Source organism: Colletotrichum paranaense, assembly GCF_030867605.1.
Source record: "Colletotrichum paranaense strain IMI 384185 chromosome Unknown Scaffold_7.1, whole genome shotgun sequence".
NCBI lineage: Eukaryota > Fungi > Ascomycota > Sordariomycetes > Glomerellales > Glomerellaceae > Colletotrichum > Colletotrichum paranaense.
Window position 1 is genome coordinate 2,649,890 of NW_026848965.1, and position 16,127 is coordinate 2,666,016.

At 53.0% G+C, this 16,127-nt stretch overlaps 4 protein-coding genes across 4 annotated transcripts; 2 read left to right on the forward strand and 2 right to left on the reverse strand.

Moving 5' to 3' along the window:
• Positions 1-1,018: 1,018 nt before the first annotated feature.
• Positions 1,019-1,818, reverse strand: CPAR01_09748 (60S ribosomal protein L33-A; the record flags this gene model as incomplete). The annotated part of the gene is made up of 4 exons (XM_060494012.1): positions 1,019-1,116; positions 1,187-1,287; positions 1,358-1,616; positions 1,794-1,818. 4 exons carry the CDS (start codon positions 1,816-1,818, stop codon positions 1,019-1,021), a joined length of 483 nt encoding a protein of 160 aa, XP_060348142.1.
• A 3,985-nt stretch (positions 1,819-5,803) lies between these two features.
• On the forward strand, positions 5,804-7,851 carry CPAR01_09749 (glucose-6-phosphate dehydrogenase; the record flags this gene model as incomplete). The annotated part of the gene is made up of 6 exons (XM_060494013.1): positions 5,804-5,928; positions 6,112-6,184; positions 6,238-6,258; positions 6,327-6,671; positions 6,739-7,678; positions 7,733-7,851. Coding segments are annotated over 6 exons (1,623 nt in total), but the record flags the coding sequence as incomplete, so codon positions are not given.
• Positions 7,852-9,465: 1,614 nt separating this feature from the next.
• CPAR01_09750 (mediator complex subunit MED14) lies at positions 9,466-12,924 on the forward strand (the record flags this gene model as incomplete). The annotated part of the gene is made up of 3 exons (XM_060494014.1): positions 9,466-10,179; positions 10,231-11,420; positions 11,472-12,924. The coding sequence occupies 3 exons, from the start codon at positions 9,466-9,468 to the stop codon at positions 12,922-12,924; spliced, it is 3,357 nt and encodes a 1,118-aa protein (XP_060348144.1).
• Positions 12,925-13,790: 866 nt separating this feature from the next.
• On the reverse strand, positions 13,791-15,935 carry CPAR01_09751 (protoporphyrinogen oxidase; the record flags this gene model as incomplete). The annotated part of the gene is made up of 3 exons (XM_060494015.1): positions 13,791-14,552; positions 14,636-15,238; positions 15,315-15,935. Coding segments are annotated over 3 exons (1,986 nt in total), but the record flags the coding sequence as incomplete, so codon positions are not given.
• Positions 15,936-16,127: the final 192 nt, after the last annotated feature.

Sequence of the window (16,127 nt, forward strand, 5' to 3'; positions counted from 1 at the left end):
GGTTCGTGGTACCGAAGCGGTAAATCTGCCGAAGATGGACGGAAGATATCCCGGCTGCGGGAAATCGGGACGGGGTGGGAGCGGCCCCCATGGATCCGCTTCGTGTCAGTGAAATGCCCTTGACGTCACTTCTTAAAGTGTCCCTTGAGAACTTTGGGACCATAGGGTTGCTGGCGCAAGTGGAAACCTCCTTGACACTTTGCGATATTGTCCTCATAAAGTGAAAGGTTCCTGGGATGCTCGATGGAAACCTGAGATGCTTTGAATACCTACCTGGGTGATGGACGGGATATCAAAGTCAGGGAACATGGCAGTAGATTAGGGCAGCCTTTCTTTCCCCGGATTTCCACGAATCGCACAGTCCACATGAATAGATAGAGCAAGGTAGATTGGGCGTATTAGCATCGTTCCAAATATGTATTGTGAGTATGTCACTGATTCTCATTGTACATCACCCAAGCACACATTGGCAAAGTTTGGACGTGGAGGCTTTGGGACTGCTTTCGCAGCAAGACATTTGGACTAGGACTGGGGACAAGCCGCGGGCAGCTTATGAAGAGGGAGCCGAATGGAAGTTGTGCAAAAACCATTGAATACCGTCGCTGAGCCATGTCTTTTGAAAACACCTGACATTAATGCCGCCCGATCTACCGTTCGTCGTTATCGCGTTTGTGTAGCCGGCCAGCAACATCAAGTTGTTGATTTTTTTTTCATTTCCCCGTCCTCGAGCCCTCGACAATAATGGCTACTCTTCGCGACCCGTACACAAACGTCTCTTCCATTCTTTTGTCGAATCACGCAGAATCATATTCCCATGTCTCGATGAAAAAAATAGGGTGGGGGAGGGTTCTCGGCGGGTTGTGCGTTTCGCCCTTCATGCGTGGTTGTTTGACGAGTTTGATTTGATGCCTTTTTTTTTAGCAAGCAAGGCACTATGCTCTTGCCCTTGCCTGGACCGATGCAACCAATTCAGAATCCATCCTCAAATACCAACTCCGTCCGATGATGAGTCCGTTTTTTAAATCGACGAGGGGTAGAGCATCACGCGAACGGATGCGCCGAAAGAGCGGGTGGGGAGGGGGTTGGAGAACTTGGCGCGGACGACGCCAGAGTTGCCTGTTTCCTAGTATTAGCTGAGGGCTCGGTTTCGCGGGGAAAGTGTTCGATCGGAGGAGGCTGTATTTACCGTGAGGGCGGGTGACCTTGCCCCAGATGACGCGGATCTTGGAACCGCGGATCTCCTTCTGGGCCTTGTAGACGTAGGCGATCTTCTTGCCGAGGTAGAAGCTGCTCTCATATTAGCCACCGTTTCGTGTCGGGCGTTGCGAGGGGAAAAGGCGTGGATTGGGTGACATACTTGGCGGCGTTGGTGTCGTCAACTCCCTCGATCTTGATCAGACTCGTCTTGGAGTGGGTGACGTGACGGCTACGCTGGTAGCTGAGGTGACGTCCCCTGAAACGCATGTTAGTTTCGATTCTTTCGGTTTGAAGTACATTTCGTCGCGCAAAGTTCGGGTCGCTGAGGCATCGTTTGTTCAGGTGATGGGCGCAGTCGTATAGATCCACGAGTTGCGTCGTCGGTTCCGATGGGTAGAAAATCGATTGGGTGCAACTTACTTGACGTATACTGCAGAGAATCATGTCAGTTGAAGTTCCATAATATGCAAACACCATAATGTGATATCTTCAGAGTGCTCGATGATTGACCATATTCACAGGGTTCAGGGCAATGCGCGGCTCTGTTCGACATTGCAAACTTTTGCAGCAGGGGGATTGGACATCGAATTACTCACATCTGTGACCGGCTTCCGAAGGCATTTTGGCGGTGGTTAGTATGTCGACGCTCCAACCAAAGGGACTCGAGAAAGGAAGGCAGAGGATTGTCGATGGACTAATACTCCGGGCGCTCGTCGTGGGTTGGCGATTTCGGTATGTTCGCTACGGGGGCCGATAGCCAATTTCGAATTTCGTCGGCGCACAATTAGGGCTGCGGAGGCACGTGAGATGACTAAGGTGAGGTGCAGACTCCACCCCACCTCAATTCAATCCATTTTTCGAGATAAGATAAGGTAAGCCATCTATCGTGGCTGGGATCAACAGGTGAGGCGCAGTCAGCCTTCCATCCTTCCACGTTCCGCCCGGGCGTTTCCAAATTTACCATTTCATGGATTTGTGTTTCTCGGCCAACTCGGTGTCAATCCCGCCCAGCTGCCGACCCGGGACCCAGTCTGGCCTGGACGCGTCTTTGCCGCTATTCAGCCCACACCGACTTGCCTCGCACCTTCATTCGCCCGAAGCCTTGCAGCCGCGGCGGATAAGATTTTGTCGTTGCGGGAGAAAATCCGTCAATGACAAATGCAATGATGCACCGCAACGTCCATTTATGTGTGAGCCTCACCGGAGCTCCTCAGCCCAGCACTGGTTACATACAGCAGGCAGTTGCCGGGGGTGGGGGTTGCCGAAGTGAAGGTCGGCCGTAACTGATGACCTATACCAACTTTCAACTTTCGATAGAGAATGGCAAACTCGGAAACAGATGTGCGGCTCGACCGGAGTTCCAGAATACTTCAGGCCATCCGTTGGAGCTTGGACGGCCGAAACCGCGGAGTTGTGAGACAGTTGCAGGGCGGCCTTTCCTAGCAGTCCGACGTCCCAAGTATAAACCACACCCAGGTCCCAAAATCTCGCGGGATTCCCTGAACTGGATCGGCGTCTCTTTGGTTTACACAAGAAGAAGAGGAAGGGGGGGGAAAGGGGAGAGACAAAGTCTGATGGTCATGCAGGAAATGTCTCAAACATCTTCCACTATTGAGGTGTCAACCGAACCACGGATAATCCCACGCAACCTACCAGGAATTTCGGACCTTTGGAATTAGAACCGACGAAGACCGAATCGTGGGGGCCAACCCAAGAGCGACTCCGGAGATGCTTCCAAATGCCCTGGCGGCGGCCGTGGTAATAAATGTCCGGCATAGGTTGAGCCGCCAGCTTCAACGATTGGAACGCCTCAAAGGGTGGGCTTGCGGCAATTTCTGGCCGCCAAACTCTGCCGATTGCCCAGCAGGTCTGCAGTAGAGCTTCATGCCACAGTTGCATTGGCCGGACCGGCAGCGGAATGGAGTTGTGGCAGCTGGCATGGAGACTTCTTGGAAGACCCCGCGGTGACAACATCGGAGCGATGAGAAGGGAAGGGAAGAGAAGGAAACGCACCATAGGCATATCCGCCTGCCCTGCAGCAGCGACAGATATGACTCTCCAATGCAACTGGGCCCGACACGGCGACGATACAGGCCAGAGTGTGACAGGTCTGTCGTTACCTGACGGAGCACCGTTTCACACAGGCTGGCGACCCACGCTTTCCACAGCTTTCCTGAATTCCGCCCTCGCTTCTCAGCTACCCAGACCGATCTCATAAGCAGCAAAGTCCGATCGGGAGCCTCGGCGGTGTCCGGCGTTTGGAAGAGAGGGACTGGGAGTACCGCCGCATCAGCTGGGGCCGGAGATGGAGCCCAAGCCAAAATCCAAATGTTCAACCATCGATGCTGGGCAGTCTTGCTGATGTTGGACCCTTTTTTGGGGGCCCTAGTTATCTGAGGTCATACCTATGTGTGGATGCTATGTTGACATGGTGACTGAGTTGGGGTGGTTTATTGCACGTATACCAGGTACCCAAGCAAGTGGGTGACAAGATCTATTTCCTGCTATTCATCTTGATGAATACCCCTTTCACTACTTGTACTCATATCATTATTACTATCCTTTTGTATTAAAGTTCTTCTTACATACGTAGAGGAATATACTTTGTTCTAAAGATATTGATCTCAGTGATAATAGCGGTGGAACTGCTTGTCGTATGTGTCGAGCGGAAATCGATATTGTCACCTACTTGCCAGGGGCCGCGAATCCTGCACGTCTGCGCGGTGCATTGAAGCAAAGTGTGCGCTGGTGGGCTGAAGTTGCAGCGGCAGGGCTCTGAATCTTTTTTTAAATGTTTTCCCATTTTCCTCTGATGTTTTATGTTTCTGGAGCTCCGGTGCGCTCTGACAGGCGTTGGTCCAACATTTCTGCTGCAGCTTGCATACGGAGGCACCTTAGCTCCCCTTCAGTCGAGGTACCCGATCTGCTCGAGAATCTTTTCATTTCTTTTCTTCGGGCAGGGGTCTGGCATGTACAGTACCTGCTACTGTTCTCACTCGCCCCTGGGTCTTTAGGATTCAAAGAATGGTGTCCCGAACCGGCGGAATAGAATAGCGACGCTTGCATAGATGTTGCACGATGATTGCTCTACAGAACCTATGTAACCAAGACAGGGCAGTCGCTTACTCTGAAATCAGATGCGGCAGAGAGACAGACACTCGCCAGTCCACTTCCAAGTTAGTGGGAGGGATTGGCTTTGTGCTGGGAACCCAATTGCCCACCGTCTAGTCTTTGATGCCGTCAGCGCGCCGGACCAAACCAAGGTGGCATGGGCGTGAATGACTCTGTGCACACTGGAGCTATGCCAGGAAGCTATGACTAGGTATTCGTACATACCGCAAGGTTGAGCCGAGTCGAGTCGAGGGATCTACGGATGCTTGGGATGGTCGCTGCTCAGTCACCACTCATCAGTGATCAGTGCTGATGGGCCGGGGAGCTTAAGACCGATAAATACGTATGAATCTCCGGGAGCGCTCAACATTTTGTCGACAAGACCGAGGAGGTGCCCCTCCTTTCTTCCCCTCCATTGACATCAACCCTGTTCAAGTCCCGCGCCCCAAGTCGGCGAGGAGCAGACAGAATAACCCGGTGACATTGAACGAGGGGGGCCGGAGGAGCCCTTGCCTCTCGCAAAAAAGCACCGAAAACCTGTAGAATAATCCACGAGAGCCCGCTCGCTCACTAATCCTCGCTCTCCGTCTCCGTGCGCTCTCAGCTCCTTGCCGTGTCTCTGTCTCTCTCTCCACACAGCTTGTTCCTCCGTCCAAGTTCAACTCCACGTCCTTGACCGTCCGGCGAGAGCGGGCGGGCGCTTTTCAGGCTTGGGCTGTCTAAAATCACAAAGACAACCTGTGCCAACCTCTGTCTCACCGATGTGCTTCCATTGTATAGGTATCCATAGGCCTACCTTACCGGGTAGGTACCGCTCAGTAATGCCGCCGAAATCGACTTGATCTATCAATTATCCACTTGCCCATCGAGGGAAGCCTACCCACCTTCACCAGAGTGATTCGCTCTCAAGCGCAAAAGGGCGAGCCGCGGTGCGGTTGCGGGACTCGACAACTTCAACAAGTATCAAAGTACAGTACATAGCACGCTAAGGCGGCACCAAGAAGTGGGCTGCAACTGTGAGTAAGCTCCCCCTGGCTCCCGTACTGCTTTGACAAACCCCGTCGGGATGCACTAAACGCGGTATGTTGACCTGATCTCAGGCTAAGTATCTTTTTGGCTTTTTGCCGTCTTGTCTGGCCCAGTCTTTGTACGGTACTCGCTCCCCTGAGACTCTAAACTCCCCCCCAAAGTCCCCCTCTTTTTCCTCCAGCGCCTTCGCGCCGCACCACGCTGCCATGCCCTGCCTGGCGTACCACCACGGTACGGATACCGCGTAGGTACCCATACCTTATCCCAATTCACCCCATCCACACATGCGTCGGGTCCGTTCTGTCGTACCCATTCACCCCTCTACACCCCTACCTCAGAGGTGAGGTACATCTGTGCTTCGTCATTACTAAATACCCCAATCCATCCGTCCCGGATTCCGCCCAGCATCTCTTTCCAAAACCTTCCCAGCTCGCTCTTCTGCCCTTCTGCTTGCTAACTTTGGTTTCCTGCTGTAGAGGCTTTTCTTTCCCCCTTCTTCTCTACATCTCTCATCCAAAGAAACATTCATAGTCGAGCCAGCTTCATCACTGACATCACACACACCATGGCCGATCACACCTCCGCCGCAGCGTATGTCACCCCGCCTTCCTACCCCACCAACATTCCCTTCCTCTGTGCTTTGCGATTCCGGAGGTTCACTCACCATCGCTGTCCGACCTGAAATCCGGCAATTTGGGTTGTGCTAGAATGGCAATGGCCTCGTTCTGGTTTATCGGTGTGCGAGTTTGGCTGACAATGGCGTTAATTACACAGTTCTATGGAGCTCAAGGAGAACACCGTCATCGTTGTTCTCGGTGCTTCCGGAGATTTGGCAAAGAAGAAGACTGTACGCGAATGAGAGCCTCCTCATGGCCGGAAAATCTGCTGACATTTCTATAGTACCCTGCTCTGTTCGGTCTGGTACGAACTTCACGACCGCATTGACATGCCTCTCCCACGGATATGGCGAGCTAACCCGGCGCAAATAGTACCGAAACCAGTTCCTCCCCAAGGACATTAAGATTGTCGGATATGCGCGGACAAAGATGGACCACGATGACTACATCCGCCGCATCAGATCCTACATGAAGACACCCACAAAGGAGATTGAGCAGCAGCTCAACGACTTCTGCAACCTCTGCACCTACGTCTCTGGCCAGTACGACAAGGACGAGTCATTCCAGAACCTGACCCGGCACCTCGAGGAGCTCGAGCAGGGCAAGCCTGAGACTCACCGTCTCTTCTACATGGCACTTCCCCCCAGTGTCTTCACCATTGTCTCCCAGCATCTCAAGAGATGCTGCTACCCCACCAAGGGAATTGCGCGCGTTGTCGTACGTGCCGCCCACGTTGAATCTTAGCCCGTTGCTTATGGAGATGCTGACATGATGACGTCTGCAGATTGAGAAGCCCTTTGGTAAGGATCTTGCCAGCTCCCGGGAGCTTCAAAAGTCCCTCGAGCCCGACTGGAAGGAGGATGAGCTCTACCGCATTGACCACTACCTCGGCAAGGAGATGGTCAAGAACATCCTTATCCTTCGCTTTGGTAACTCCTTCTTCGGCTCCACCTGGAACAGGCAGAACATCGACAACGTTCAGATTACCTTCAAGGAGCCCTTTGGCACCGAAGGCCGTGGCGGTTACTTTGACGAGTTCGGTATCATTCGCGATGTTCAGCAGAATCACTTGCTTCAGGTCCTCACCCTGCTCGCCATGGAGCGCCCCATTTCCTTCGCCTCGGAGGACATTCGTGACGAGAAGGTGCGCGTTCTCCGCGCCATGCCCGCCATCGAGCCCAAGAACGTCATCATCGGACAATACGGCAAGTCACTGGACGGCAGCAAGCCATCGTACAAGGAAGACGATACTGTCCCCAAGGACTCGAGGTGTCCCACTTTTTGCGCCCTTGTCGCATACATCAAGAACGAGCGCTGGGATGGCGTTCCGTTCATCATGAAGGCCGGCAAGGCCCTCAACGAACAAAAGACTGAGATTCGTATCCAGTTCAAGGACGTTACCTCGGGTATCTTTAAGGACATTCCCCGCAACGAGCTTGTCATGCGCATTCAGCCCAACGAGAGTGTCTACGTGAAGATGAACTCCAAGCTGCCCGGTCTCAGCATGCAGACTGTCGTCACCGAGCTTGACTTGACCTATCGCCGCCGCTTCTCTGACCTCAAGATCCCCGAGGCTTATGAGTCATTGATTTTGGACTGCCTGAAGGGCGACCACTCCAACTTTGTCCGTGACGACGAGCTGGACGCCAGCTGGAGAATCTTCACCCCTCTGCTACACTACCTGGACGACAACAAGGAGATCATCCCCATGGAATACCCTTATGGTTAGTCTTCGAAGTGTGTACGCTCTGTAGCCAGCTCTTTCTAACCATTTCCAGGTTCTCGTGGCCCCGCTGTCCTTGACGACTTCACCTCCTCCTATGGCTACAAGTTCAGTGATGCGGCTGGATACCAGTGGCCTACTACCTCTGCTCAGGCTGCCCCGAACAAGTTGTGAGTAAAACTAAGTGCGCGCCTTAGCGTAGCTATCATACATAGAAGAATTGATTCTAAAGGATGTCTACGAACAGTTGAGCAAACCCCTCCACCCCCGCTACACCAACTACAAAAACCACACTTTCGGCCAATGCACCCGCGATATCCCACTGCGCAGCCTATGGCATTCGCAACGTATCATAACCATCGAAGGGAGGGCATAGATTTCAAATGAAGACGACATAAATAAGGGAAGCCAGGAGGAAAGCCCACGGGTGAACACTGGTAGGACGATGGACATTTCTTCGCTTTGCTTGGCCGGTTCAGAGAGGATAGAAAATCAATGAGATTCACGTTTCTAATGATCAAAACTGTCTGTTCCTTACACTTGCTATGATTGACGAACTCTCGTTCCAAGAACGGTTCGTATCCGAAAGGTATACCAAGACACGACTGTCCTCGACAGAGCCGGGGTGACGAGGGTACTCACTTAGTAAGGTACCTAGAGCAACGAGTCAGTCACTGTTGAAAGCGTAGGTATTCATAGGAACGTCATTGTGGGAAATCTTGAACACATGCAATCAAATTTTGATGCAAGGAGCCAGCCCAGAATGCAGCTTACAGCAATGTTCGATCTCTAGGCTTGTAACTCAAGAAAGGTACACGGATTTGGTCCTGGAAGGTGCAAAATGACAATCGTGACTTTACAGCTGGAAACGATATATGAAGGGTACATGCCAGGATTAAGTGACTAGCTAGGTGAGGTACCGAAGTATTTCGAGGAGCTCCTACCTCAAACAAAGGTACGGTAGTTGATAAGATAAGGTTAATCTGCTAAATAGGTACGGTTAAGGTGGTTTGCGGCTTGGAGTTGCGCGGTGGACCCCATGGCTGTCCTATTGGCGGAGATCACATGACACCCCGACCCGGATGAACAGCAGGGACAGTCGACTGCTGGCGCCTGCCCGTAGGCGTGGCTGTCCGAGAAAAATGCTGAAGGCTCGGGTTGCACCGTGACCGATCTAGTTCCCGCCCTGCTTGTATGCCTGGCTGCACGCTCTCACCATCGCATCACCACTTGCCCAATTACCTAGCAGTCAACAAACTGAACGTTTTTGCGCGGCCCGACTTCCACGACCCTTCGGAGACTCCGTATGCACCGAATACCTCGACTTGCGAATTACTCTCCACGGAAATCAACGATACAATTCCGACAACGATCTCGCGTCCTCCCCCCCATCGACGATCGACGCTAGGTCGATTCCTCCGATTGACCACGACCTCATCGCGTTTCAACGACACCACACTTGCGCCTATTACCTACGAAACCTCGGCGACTGAACTTCTACTACGTGTATCGCGTCCCTCTTTGAAACTTCGGTTTCTTAGTTGATGCGATTGCGCTGTCCTGCTGGCTTGCGCATCCGGCGCCGATGACTGAATCCCGTCTGACAGCCACCTCGGACCGGGACCAGCATTTCATTATCCTCCCTTGCTCATCTGGCACAGCTTCACTCAGCATCTGTATTCCATAATCTATCGAACAGGCAAGAATCAAGTTCATATTTTGGGGGGCCGGTCGTGACGCAGGCAACGAGGCAGGAAGGGCCCTCCCCCGATGCCTGGAATCGTCAACATGGAGAATGGGGGTTTGAACGGCACACATCCGAACCATGACAGAAACCTAAAGGTCAACGGCGCCAATGGTGGAACGATGGAAGGACAGCCGAATAAGGGCAAGGCGCCCGCCGACACCCCTGGGGCCGGTAACATGGCGAATGGCCTTTCCGGCGGAAACTCTCAAAACGACTCCCAAGGAAAGCAACAATCGCAGATGTCGACCGGGTTGACATTACAGCAAAAACCGAGGATGAACGACCTACCCGAGGAGATTGTGCACATCACCCAGGGGTACATTCCACTATCGACGATTGTCGCGCGACTGGCGCAACACACCCACGAAGAGCTACAGAAGACCGTCATCGAAATGGGTTCCATCAAGTGGGCACCTCCTGCAGTGAACGGGAATACACCCCATGGCAGCGATGCACCTGACGATATGTCAGAAGGAAATAAGAGAAAGAAGATGCTCATGATCAAGTTTGCACAAGACGCACATTCCAAATGGGTCAAGGCCCTCGTCATTACGGACTGGAGCAAGAACGCGGAGGCTGTTAGCAAGCTTATCGACATCAAGGCACACATTGACTCGAAACGTATGCTATATGACTACTCCCAGGACTTGCTGATTGACCTGAAGCGTTCGCTGGACAACGCCCGACTTCCCAACCCTGACTTGAAGACGGCTCTGCAAGTCCTAACGACTGGTGAAGCATCATGGATTCCAGAGGTAGGTTATCCGGATCTTGTCGAGGCGGAGATGGGAGCTAATCTGTCGTAGCCTGGATATATACCACCACCGCCATTGACAGCAGAAGAACAGCTGAAATGGATCGATGATCTTAACACGATGCTCTCTCTTCGCCTGAATCTGGAAGACTACGACAAAATACCACATCAGTTCAAGAATTACAGTATTCAGTCTGGTAGAGTCACTTTCGTAGTGAAGGGCGAGTTTGAAGTGGATTTGACAATCGCCGATGAGGACTTTACCCAACAATTCTGGTTCATTGACTTCCGATTCGCCTTTTCGCCATCGTCAAGCAAGCTCTCTGACGCGCTGGTGTCATTCCTCGAAGCACACGTTAACGAAATCCTCGGAAAGGAAGGTCTCGAAGGATGCTACCGATTCCTGCACGAGTTTGTGCTCACGCACAAGATCAGCGAGCTCAGGAGACAGGCCATCGAGCTGAGTCGAAGCACATGGACTGGCACGTTGATGGTGGAACCTCTCAACAGAGCCTTAGCCCTACAATACTGGACCACTCGATACGGAGCCAACGGACCAAAGAGCTGGGTCATGATTGCAGTGAACAGTGCCAAGAAGACGAATGGGCAGACTGATTCGAAGCACTCCAGTCGATTAGTTGCACGCTGGTACCGGGACAACAAGGAAGTCAAGGATGTGTTCCTGCCATTTGATGTGGACAACTTGTGTGCCGAAGACCTGCTCAAGACAGCAGTGGCTAGACACGTTGAGCACATTCTGTCATCCATCCACACCAAGCTTCTATCATATCCTCGGTTCGTCAACAGGGAGTCCTCGATGACTTTGACAGTCTCTCAAATGGAGCCGATGGAATCATCCTTGAGCATGCAACTGGGCCCTCGGGATAACGTTACACTCCTTATACAACCCATCACTGGATTCGCCGCGATCAAGCCTCACGCGAAATATACACTACAAGGAGAAACCCGCCTCAATTACGGCGGCAAAGACCCCGCAGAGGACGGAGTTACCTGCCTGGAGAACATCAGATGGGGCTATTTCATTGAAGAGTGCAACCGCAGAGGACGAAGTGTGGGCTGGAAGACTTGCAAGAGTCCCCTTGGTGGCGAAGACATCAAGCAAATCATTCGGACTCGTGAGGCATTCCAGACTATTTTCATGCAGCGCCAGAGCCTAGATCAGAGCTGGTTCGTTATGGTGTCCTTGAGCCTGAGTGGCGACGAATGGTGGCTGCTTGATATGTAAGTTTACACTTCTGAGAGGCACTGGATCAGCGATACTAACGATGATAGTGACCGCAACACGCCAACACGTCCACTCAAGTTTCATACCAAACTACAACTCACTCGAGGGCAACCAGATCTGGATGATGCCTTCTGGTCTCACCTGACACTCTTTGTGACTGGCATCGTTCAACAGGCTACTGACTTGGAACACTTGCATAAGGGCAAGATCCAATACTTGATGAAGGAGTCTACTAATTACGCACTGCCACAACAAGTACGGCTTCCGTCTCTGGTCATCAAGCTGTCCCAGATCTTGGGGTCATCAGAATCAGGCGCACAGGATGGCCCCAAAGACACCTCGAGGCAATTGGGCAAACAGGACTCAGCTTGGGCGCAGGATCAGGTCGAAGTGAAGTTCAAGGGACTTCAAACTCGGCCTACAGCCGCCCAGGGCCAAGATGACAATGCTCCCTCGGCTGTGGAGGTGCTTGAGAACGCCGAACTCAACACTATTGTTGACGCCATTGTCCGGGTCAAAGACAAGACTAAATTTGCACTGCTCAAGGGCCGTATCGACCGCAACGTCTCCTTCAGTCCCAAGAAGGGCGAATTCATATTCCGCATACGCTACTTGGTTGGGCAACCTATTCTAGAGACTTTGACAACCCATGTCAAGTCTATTGATCGCCTTGTAGGCTTCCTCGAGGCCATGAGCAAAGCAAGGGGTTCTGTTAAGTGCGAAAGAGTCAGCCTTCAGCAGGTCGTCTTCACGTACAGCGATATCACAATGCCAGGCGAGAGCGATCAGACTCAGAAGCCAAAACGCTGGAGGGTATCCCTCGACTTGGCTAAGAGTCAGATTAGAATGTCCCTGGAGAAGGGGAACCCTCACGCGAGAGTTCTTGACCTACTCACGACGTTGGTGAATACCCAGGACGGACTCAGAGTCTTAATCTTTTATATGCCGGTACTCCTCCCAGTTCTGAGGACCCTCGAGAGTATCGAATCGAAATGGGAACCCCTCGAAACAACCAACCAAGGTCGCGTCGAGATCTTCACCAGGTCCATCGACTGGATTGCTCTTCGTTATACTCTGCCTAGTCCGACAGGCGAGCCTCGGGTTTTGGTACTTGAGATACGAAGCAGGATGCGGCGCAACGAGATGTGGTGGAATTTCACTCGTGCAACACAGGGCGTGGTGGACCCTGACGAGGAGTTCAACAAGATCCTGAAGGGAGTTTGGGAATCTCACGGCAATGGCTGGAGAGGTCTTAGGACGAGCGCAGCCTCGCGGCCTGGCCCAAGCACCATGGAGTTGCTCACGAAGCTTGACGACCTGGTGCGAGCATACGCTGTGACTGGTGATGTTAGCAGCGCACCATCAACCGAGGGCCAACCGACACAAACCAGTCAATCAACTTCAATCAATCAGTCTTTTGGAACGCAGCCAACGAGCGTGAGCCAAGGGAGCAATAGGAACGGTGGAGGAAGTAAGCAAGCGCCCTTGGTCCTCGATTGAGTGCCTGCAGGCAAGAGACACGGAATTAGATGCAGGGAGGGGAGCATCAGCGTAGCCACGTGGGCAGAGAGACTGCCCAACAGCGTTGCATAGACCTTGGCCCAGAAGAGGCGTGGTTTGGATGCGACGGTGTATTTGTTTTCTTCTTCGATTCTTCGATTCATCATTAGTATTTAGTGACGACGTGATACCAACGGGACGGGGTATACGATGCTTGGAAGCCAAGGCGGTTGTGAAGCACGCGCGCAGAGGAGCGGTGCCTGTAAAAGAAAGCCCGGGCCGGTTTGGCCAAGGGACCGGTAGATGGTTCCCCCCCAAAAGATACCTCGAAAACATTCGTAAAGTCAATCGCGTCTGTCTGTCCTTTACTGCGTAGCGTAAGCCTTCGGTGGTGATGTATTTTCATACAAAGGTAACCCCCTCCTTTCTATGTACGGAAAGAAAGGGTAAGCTTTTCTACGTACCTACGTGCCTGCAGTAAACAAAAGAGTAATCTACTCTCCTTCTACCATTGGTAACCCCCTTTATCATGATAATTGAAGTTTATCATGAAAAGAGAACACAGAGAGTGCAAAGGTTTTGGAAAACCAGATTAATTTCGACAATGACAATGATAAACAGTGATGCAAAACAAGAGCTCGAGACATGATTGACAGCAGGTTCTCATGTCATACAATTGTTACTATGACTGTCTTCGGAAAAAACATCATGAAACAGCAAAGTCGACGATGCTTTTTAGTCTACATTTATGATAATATCTCAAATCTTAGATAGTACAAGAACCCAGACTGATGATACAAGTGGATAGACAACTCTTCAACACATGGGCAAACTCCTCCAGCCCACGTCTTCTTCTTTCCTCCTTTTTAGCGGATATAATTCCTCCACCCAATCTTATCGTCGATATCACGCCCAAGGTTGCGTAGGTGCCACCGAGGCGACGAAAATATTTCAGTGTTGCCCTCGAACTGCCCGAGACCCGTGTCGCCGACGTGCTCCTGCGCAGACTGGGCAATGTGTACCGCGACGTCGTAGCCCGCGCGCAGGGCGCCCATGACGCCGATGCCCGTGTAGGAGCCGCCGGCGACGGTGAGCTGGCCCTGGAAGGCGTCGCGCAGCTCGTAGCTCGCGTGCGCCATGCGCTTGTAGTGGCCGACGTGGTGCTGCGGGATGCAGTCTTTCGCGAGGTTCGCCATAGCGAATGCGGGAGTGGACTGGGGGATGCCGAGGTGGCGTTCGACGACGGCTTTGGTCATCTCGATGCCTTCGGCTTCGGTGGGGAGGGCGTCGTCAGGGAGGCCGTCAAAGTAGTGGCCGCCCATGAGGACGAAGAATTTGGTGCCTTCGGGTTCGTCGGGGGCGCGGGGCACGACGTCCGAGTCGAAGAAGACGCCGAGGAGGCCTTCGAGGTTGGAGTCTGTTGCGCGGGGGACGAGGTAGCCGACGCCTGGGTGGGCGGCGTTGAGGTTCGGCTGCGGGTACCAGAGATTCACGGCCATGATGGAGACGTTCGGGGAGTTTGCGAGGGAGGGGAGGGCGTCTCCCGTCGCGGCGTGGAGGGCTTTGCTGGTGGTGGTGGAGATGACCTTGTCATATGGTGTTGGGGATGTCGAGCTTGGTGATGAGAGCTATAGGGGGGTAGGTTGTATGTTAGCTTGTGGTGTTGGTTGGAAGGGGGTTTCCTAGGAAAAAGAAGAGATGTTCAGCTCACCATAACCTTCTTGCCCTTGTTATCGTACTCCAGGCTGGTGACGGGTTCGCCCATCTTGAACGTAACATTCTTCCTCCTCCTCAGGTGCTCCGCAATAGTATTCGGCAGACTGCTCATGCCCTTCTCGAAGAAGACGAGCTGATCCTTTTGCGCCGATGTCAAGTACTGCCGGAGCTCCTGATCTTGGCCCAACGTAGCCATTATGCCAACCTCGCTCCGCGGGTACGACACATAATCGTCCTCCTTGTACGGTTTGTCGAAGAAGCGGTGCCAGGGCCCGGGCATGAAGCTGCGCATACTCAGCTTATCGGCGTTGCCACCCCAGATACCGTGGATCATGGCCGACGCCAGGTTGTTCGTCAGCTCGGGGCGTCCCGTGTAGGTGGCAATGAAGTCGGCGACGGACATGTCGGCCGGCTTGACCTCCTCGCGGGCCTTTTGGCGGCGCCACATGAGGTTCAGGAAGCCCGGGATGATGCCCTTGAAGGCGGCTTCGCGGAAGACGTTGCGCGGGTGCATCTCGACGAGGTGGTCTGGGTAGTAGATGTACCGGGGCGGGGATTTGATGCCCAGGTATTCGCCTTGCATTTGGAGGTCTCTGATCTGTTTGTTTCAAAAGGGGAAGCTTCTGTTAGCGAAGAAGGGGTATAAAAGGTCTTCGCGACGAGAGACTACGAACCATGTCGAAGAGCACGAGGTCGTCGAACTTCCATGTATCCTTGCCCATACCGCGCAGCGTCCTCGGCCCGCGCTCGAAGCGCACATTATTCTTCTTTCCATTGACTTCAACCTCGAGCTCCTGCGTGTTGATCCAACCGCCCACCCGGTCCCCCGCCTCGTATATGGTGATGTTGGACGTCTCGGGGAGTAGCTTTGCCAGGTAGTGCGCGGTCGTGAGGCCGGCAATGCCACTACCGACGACGGCGATGTCGGTGGGGACCTGGATGTTCTTTGTAAAGATTGGTTCTGCCTCTTTCTGGCTTCGTCGCCGTTCTTGTCTCGCGACCACGGTGGTTGTCGAGAAGGGTCGTCGCGCCGGCACGATGGCCGCGGCGCTTCTGCCGCAGCCGCCGAGGGCTGCACTGCAGAAGCGCTGGGAGTGGTAGGACCTCAGTAGAGCCATGAATGCATCGTCAGCTCTTCTAAGCACCATTTGGTAAGGTCCAACGATCCGAAAAAGAGGTGAAAGGAGAAGAAAAAGGAAGAGAGTGGTAATCCGAGGTTGACCGTTGGTAGAGATGTTGGTGCTGCAAAGTGGCGTCACGACATGGACTGGGGTCTTGCAGCAAGCAATTCCGTACCTGGAGCTAGGGGTCCTTGGAGCTTCCGGCCCCACCACCTCGAACCAACATCAACTGCCAACATGGGCAGCTTTGACGTCTTGAAGGCCAATTACTTTCCCAGGGTAGTCAAAATCAATACTAATGCAGACTAGAATGAAAATGAGAACCTTTGTAGGCAGTGGCTACAGACTATTATCCTAAACGTTTGT